The sequence below is a fragment of the Rosa rugosa genome, chromosome 2 (genome assembly GCF_958449725.1).
Source record: "Rosa rugosa chromosome 2, drRosRugo1.1, whole genome shotgun sequence".
NCBI classification, from domain to species: Eukaryota; Viridiplantae; Streptophyta; class Magnoliopsida; order Rosales; family Rosaceae; genus Rosa; species Rosa rugosa.
Window position 1 is genome coordinate 62915188 of NC_084821.1, and position 7725 is coordinate 62922912.

At 43.0% G+C, this 7725-nt stretch overlaps 1 protein-coding gene across 1 annotated transcript; it reads left to right on the forward strand.

The window, feature by feature from the left end:
• The first annotated feature begins 1540 nt into the window (after positions 1–1540).
• On the forward strand, positions 1541–3246 carry LOC133733136 (phenylacetaldehyde synthase-like). Its single transcript, XM_062160741.1, has one exon. It carries the CDS (start codon positions 1604–1606, stop codon positions 3140–3142), a length of 1539 nt encoding a protein of 512 aa, XP_062016725.1. The 5' UTR covers positions 1541–1603; the 3' UTR covers positions 3143–3246.
• Positions 3247–7725: the final 4479 nt, after the last annotated feature.

Here is a 7725-nt window from a genome sequence, read left to right on the forward strand (position 1 = left end):
CCATCATTGAAGGCCATCCCATTACCAGAACTTAAGCTACCCAAACACCCTCAAAACTAGGTTGGATTACTATATTAATATGAAGGACTAAATTCAGTTACCATCTTCAACTTTACACTCAAAATCATGTCAGTCCTAATGTTTTAATTTCATCTATAATACCCTTCTATTTACCAATTTGATCAGTCTAGTCCAATATGTCAATTTTGACCGTTAAGTGCTGACATGACTCGAATATAACGCACCTGTTTTGACGTGACAATGACTTGTGATTGAATAATGGCAATTGGGTCCTAAAACAGAATCAAACCCCCAGAATTGGCAACTAGATCCAAATTGGGGATTTCAAGTCGATCATCCTCACGTCATAATAAGGTGGGTTATAACTTATATTCAAGCCACGTCTTCATTTAACTGTCAAACTTAACAGATTGAACTAGATTGATTAAACTAGTAAGCATAGGGGTGTTGTTGATGAAATTAAAACATTAAGAACTGATATGATTTTCGGCGTAAAGTTCAGGATAATAATTTAATTTAAACCTAATATAAAATTGTCATTCCACTTTTTTTTTTTTTTTTTTTTTGTACAATAAATTTTTATAAAAGAGGATCAAAGGGTTTCACTCCTGTCCCCATGGTGACTCGAACCCATGACTTCGTACATAGGTAGTGGGCGCTCATTGTCATTCCACAAAAATGAGTTTATTTATGTGTATGGATCAGATTGTACTACAAATATACATTATGTAGCTTTTTTTAAAAAAAAAATTATATATATATATACATTATGCAGAGGTAGGTAACAGAACTGTAATATAATAAATAGAGAATATGTTGGTGATATTATAACTTATAAGTAAAATTTCACCGCAATTAGATTTAATATTGTTGAAATTAAAAGTTGAAAGAGAGTAAATCCACCATTTATTTTTATCACAACAACATTTTCTTCCATTATTTATCCAACATTTCCATAGCTAAGTTAAGAAGCATGAGAATTATTAAATAATTGATTACCAACCACTGCAAGTGGCCTAGTGGTTCTTGCCTAGTTGGGTGTGCTCCCCAACCTAGGTTCGAACCCCAAAGCTGTCAAAGTGGCGAGGCACTGTGCTGCAATGCACAGTTGGAGCATTTCACATGCGCCGAAGGGGTTTATCTTGGGCATAGGAAGCCTTTGGGTTCCCCTTGACAAAGTCAAAAAAAAAAAAAATTGATTACCTTTTCATTAATATGTGCATTGCATTAATTTTGTCTTTATAAGAGGCAGCTAAGAATGCAACTGCGCGCCTAACTGCCTAAGCTGGTGGACCATAAATATGCTTTCATAAATGATGGGTAATAAAAGAAATTATTAAGTATAACCCAGCTTTGTTACATTGGATATACCCCACAATCCCACATGTGATCAGCTCCTACAATGGGACAACAATTTTAACATTTAAGCCCAAGGACCAAAGCGCTTGAACATATATTAGACCCCTACCTCTATATATACACTTCCATATGCATGTATCCTCCCACACAGTGACTCAACTCATCAACTGTCTTTCCCTCTTTATCATCTCTTGTAATTGTGTTTAGTTCACTTCCAATCCAAATGGGTAGCCTCGAATTGCACCATGGTCCAGTAGAAAACAACTGTGATCCCCCCATGGCTAACCCTCTGGATCCGGAAGAATTCAGGAGACAAGGCCACATAATGATAGATTTTATTGCAGACTATTACAAGAACATAGAGAAGTACCCGGTTCTAAGCCAAGTTCAACCAGGTTATCTCAAAAAGCGCCTGCCGGAGTCTGCGCCATACAACCCCGAGCCGATTGAAACCATCCTCCAAGATGTGCGAGATCATATTGTTCCTGGTATAACACATTGGCAAAGCCCTAGCTACTTTGGCTACTTTCCTTCAAGTGGTAGCATCGCAGGGTTTCTCGGCGAAATGCTTAGCACTGGATTCAATGTGGTTGGATTCAACTGGATGTCATCGCCTGCTGCAACTGAGCTAGAAAGCATAGTCATGGATTGGCTTGGAAACATGCTTCAACTTCCCAAGTCTTTCCTTTTCTCTGGCAACGGTGGTGGTGTGTTACAAGGGACTACTTGTGAGGCCATTGTTTGCACCATGGCTGCTGCTAGAGACGAAATGCTAAGCCGAATTGGTAAAGACAACATTGGAAGGCTAGTTGTATATGGGTCAGATCAAACACATAGTGCACTTAAAAAAGCCTCCCAAATTGTTGGAATCCATCCAAACAATTTCAGGGCCATCAACACTACACAATCCACAAATTTTGCACTATCACCTGAGTTGCTGAGATCCACAATTTGTTCTGACATAGAAAAAGGGTTAGTTCCTTTGTTTCTATGTGCCACGATGGGAACAACTGCAACCACTTCTGTTGATCCATTAGGGGGACTGTGTGATGTAGCAAAAGATTATTGCATATGGGTTCATGTCGATGCAGCATACGCAGGAAGTGTCTGCATTTGTCCAGAGTTTCAGCATTTCATTGAAGGCGTTGAGGGAGCAAATTCATTCAGTTTCAATGCACATAAATGGTTCTTCACAACTCTAGATTGTTGTTGCCTTTGGGTTAAGAACCCAACTGCATTGATCGATTCCTTGTCAACGAATCCAGAGTTTTTAAGGAACAAAGCCAGTGATTCAAAGCAAGTGGTGGACTACAAAGACTGGCAAATAGCACTGAGCCGAAGGTTCCGCGCATTGAAATTATGGCTCGTGCTAAGAAGCTATGGAGTAGATAATCTCAGAAACTTTCTCAGAAGCCATGTGAAAATGGCCGAGGTCTTTGAAAGGCTTGTGCGAGAGAACAAATGGTTTGAGGTTGTTGTGCCTAGGAATTTCGCCATGGTCTGTTTTAGGATTTCTCCATCAGCAATTACCGAAGCTCCAGGTGATGATGATGGAAGTACTGCTATGATAAACGAGGTCAATTGCAAGCTATTGGAGGCGATCAATGCATCAGGTGATGTATACATGACTCATGCTGTGGTTGGAGGCATGTGTGTGTTACGGTGCGCAATTGGAGCAACTCTGACCGAGGAAAAGCACATACACAGGGCCTGGAAGGTAGTGCAAGACCATGCAGATGCCATCCTGAGCACGTATCAATAGTACACATATATTATGGCTAAGATACTTATAATAATTAGAATTAAATTTCTTGTGAATTGTACTATTCTTATTCTTACCCATGATTCATGGTCATATTAATGATATGTACTCTTCATTTAAAAAAAAAAATCAAGTGTAATATTCTTATTTTTATAAATTGTTGTCTTTCAATAAAAATAAAAATTTGTTGTTTTCTCTTAATTTCTCTTTTAAATCGAACAAAATATCTATTGTTTCACTCATGTATAGTTATGCAGTTGATGGTTTTCATTAAAGGTGTAGAAAATCGCCTAACAAATTAGTTGATTAAGTAGGGCGGCAAACCTGGTAGCATAAATTTTTTTTGAATGAAAATCAACATTTATATTCATCACAAGTCAGAAATAGGCCGTTACATACCCTTCCGCTGATAGACAGACAAGAAGCTAGTGGTAGTACCCACAGGTGGTACATACATATAGTCCTACTCATTATACATTCAACGACGTAGAAATAGAGGATAACCTCCTTCGGTACTACTTCAGAGACGCTAGAGAGACATAGAGCATAAAAATGCCTAGTTTCCTAATACAAGGAATTATTGTAAATAGATAAACTAAAAACATAGAGATGGGCCTAGGGCAAACACCCCAGCCCACCATAGAAGCCCAAAAAGGACAGCCCCATGAAAAGAGGCTCAAACTCGGGTCTGGCAAAGATTGGTTAGGCCCAAGCCCAAACTTCATCTTCCTCAACCGACTGGCCATGCATACCACTCCGGCGTAGTTCCAGCGGTCTCCCCTGCCGCACCCCAGCGTCGTCCCAATCGACCCACGCCGCAACAACCTCCGCCGCCACGCTCTGAGTCGCAAAACCCCACACCGAGCTACGCCGCCACAGAACCCGTTGCAATCGTGCTCCCCGATCCAGGATCCTCCACCGCCGCCCAGTCACCTCCGACTCACCAGAGCTGGAAATCCCTCGATGAGGTGCCCCTTCATGTACACACAGCCACTCGGCCTGAAGCTCCGTCGTTCGGACTCGCCGCCAAGCCATCCAGCCCAAATCCCGAGCCAAAACATTCTCCAAGAAACTCCCAGGCATAATTAGAATCCCCGTCCGGCAGCAGCCCTTCACCGGCGAGGCGAACCATCACCAACAATGAGCGCCACCGGACGAGAACAAGTTTTCAACCCTAGACGCCGATCAATCCGAGTTTTGCGGAGCTCCTTTCTTATTAGATTTACTTGCTATAAATGTAATTAATTAATTACCTGGTAGCATAAATTGAATTGGAGCTTTGACAAAGTAATCTAAATATTGAACCCAAAATTAATTAGCAGCGAGTGAAAATAAGTTGTTGTTTTTTCTCTCTCTAAAATTGAACAAAATATCAGTTGTTTTACTCGCATACATCAATGTTGATGATGGTTATCATAGTAACTCCTTTATAATTTTATGGACTGAATACTAGTTATTCCCTATATTTTACTCCCAAAAACAGTTCAGTTCTACACCTTCTGAATTCAACAGATTACTCTGTGTTTTCTCAATTTCTCACCCAATAGGTCCAAAATGTCTATTATACCCCTCCCTTCCTCTTTTTATGTTTATTTCTTCTGTTACGTCCCGTACCTCAATTTTGGTTTTCTTCTGTTACGTCCCGTACCTCAATTTGGTTTATTAGTCATTTGGACGGTAAATGACAACTATCATACCTTTGTTTCGAACATTCAGTTGACCAAAAAGTTGACTTTTGGTTTGTTCATATTTTGAGAAAACTTCATTCACAAAAGTTGCAAAGCACGTTAAACCGAGTCCGTGGACATGTGGCGCGCCCAAATCGGAGTTTGTACGAAGAAGTTACGATCTAAAAAGTAAAAGTTAATGTTTTGGGAAATTTACCATAATTAGCCAATTACCTTTGGTAAGTTTCCATTTTCGGAAAGTTACCCCGAAAACCCTATTCAGTTTCTCTCTCACCAACTTGGTTATTCGACCGGACTTGACCGAAGACCAGACGGGTTCTCTACCGTCCAGTCGAACTAGGTCGCCGCACCGGTGCCGTTGGAGGCACCTCCTCCTCCTTTTTTGTTTTCCGGAATTTCCTTACATCAATTTGTGCCTAGAAAGACATGTCGAAGCCTTGAAGCTCGCGGCTGACCCGATTAAACTTTCCGGTCAGTTCTATGTTTTCCGGCAACCTCAGGCAGCGCCATCGACTGGGTTTTGAAGTCGTCATCATCCTCTTTCCAACCATACAACTCTCTTGCATCGAATCGAAGTGTGGAGGTGGAATGGAAGAGCTTTGAAAATTTGAATTCCCGTTTTGTTTCGAGTTAATTTTTGGCTTATATGTTTTGAATTGGCCTATGTTGTAGTTTTAAGAATGGAAGGGGTTGATGAGATGAATCTTGCACTGGTATTGAGACCCAATTCGAGATCGGAGTTGGTCCGGGGGGGGGGGGGGGGGAGGTAGGGTTGTAAGGCTGTTTCTGACCATCTACTTTGGTAGTTAGGTGGTACTTGTTGTTACGAACATGTGGCTATAATTTGGTAGGTAAACGTTAAACTTTGGGATCGATTGAAATTTTTGAACTTTCGGATTTTCGGGTTAAGATTCGAGGAAATATGACCTTTGGATCATCTTTGTTTTTAGTTAGGATGTTAAATTAATTAATGTACATACCTCCAACAATATGGAGGATTTGCTACATCACCAAGCATAAGTAACACCCTCTTAGGGGGGGCCACAAGCCATGGTGGGGCCCAACCGAGACATGCATCCCGTAACCCGATGTCCAAGCTACGCCACAGTAGTCGGAAGTGGCCAATACCTCGCCGGGAAGCCACCTTCCCGGCCTTGCCAACATGCCTCCACAATATGGCTTTCTATACTAGAATAGTGATTTTTACATCCCACATCTAAAAAAATGTAAAGGAGAGGGGTTCCCTTACCTATAAAAGTGACCCCTCCTCCCACTTAGAAGCCACTCCATTACAACACTTTGTAATCCTCTTGGGCCGCAAGGCCCAAACACTAGTACAACATTTCAAGTGGACGTAGTTTCCCGCTAAGGCGGGAGACGAACCACCATACTTCTTGTGTCTCGCTCTTTCTCTCTCTCTCATTCTTTACGTTAATTAGAGCATTCGGTTTCTAACATTAACATTGGAGCTGTCTGTGGGAAGCCAACACAAAGGCTTCGTCACGTATCATGAACTTTGACCCGTAAGCGTCAAGTCAACGCTCGGTCAACATCAAATCAGGGTTGGTCAACGCCGAACAAGGATGGTCAACGCCGGTCAAGGATGGTCAACGCCGGTCAATGCTGATAGGAGTAGTCAAAGCCAACTACCAAAAAAAAAAAAAAAATTTCTTTGGCAACCTATGCTCTGTCAACTTGGCACGCTGCTCTAGTGTCAACACTCTATCCTTAGCGGCAATACATACAAATTCCATCATGGGCGGCAACTCACTTAGCGGTAATCCCATCCTTGGCGGACTTAGCGGTCACTTAGCGGCAACAACAACAACAAAAAAAACATTTTGTGGTGCCAAATTACTCTGGACACCCAGAGATCTAATATGGACCCCTGGCCACTCTTCAATCATCATCAGCGGCGCTCCAATCTTGATCAATCATCGTCAGCACCAGACACCAGCGGTAAAAACTCAAGCCTAGTGCCGAGAGCTAGACAACATAAGTTCAAACCCAACGGTAAAAACTCAAGCCCAGCATCCTCCGCTGGTCACTCTCTGCCAGGCAGCCTCCGCTAGGCACAGTTCCGCCAGCCACAACCGCTAGGAAATTAAGCTCCGACAGCTGCTACCGCTAGGCACAGCTCCACCACTAGCCATTACTGGACAACCTCCGCAAGCTACCATCTCCGCCAAGCGCCTACAGCCAGCACAGCTTCCACTAGCAAGGCTAGCACTTACCGCTAACACCCACCTCCGCTAGCGCTCAACGAGCCCAGCAACAGCTTCAGCCAGACCCATCAAGTGCCGACAGCTTCACCACCATCGCTAGCAGGTTGCAAATCCCCGCCCAATCTTTGGCTTCCCGCTGAGCAAAGTCTTGCAGCTGAGCAAAGCCCCGCCAACCTCTAGGCAAAGCTCCGCCCGTCTTTCTTCAATCATCATCTCCTCGTTCAGCGGCAGCATCTGTTTCCAATCCTTGCGTCAGAACCACCAATTATCTTTAATCGGCGATAGACATCACCGTCATACGCAAACAACTTTTGGGTGCCCATTTACTCTGGACACCCATGTGAAGAGAGGCTTGCAGCCCGCCAGCGACAACCGCTAGCAACTCATCCATCTCGACGGAGCTTCTTGATGGAGCGTCAACTCCTCTTCTTGACGGAGTCAACTCACTCCTCTTGAAGAAGCATCAGCTCCTCCTTTTGCCGCCAGCAAGGCTACCGCCAGCGAGCCTATCGATCTCCATCTCGACGGAGCTTCAATACTCTGGTCAAAGACTCAATTTTCTTAATTAACGGAGGCTTAATCTCCCGGTCACCGAGAAAAATACTATCAACACCCAAGTATTTGTTTGGGCACCCATATCAGACACCAGAACCTCCTATGCTCGATCTGC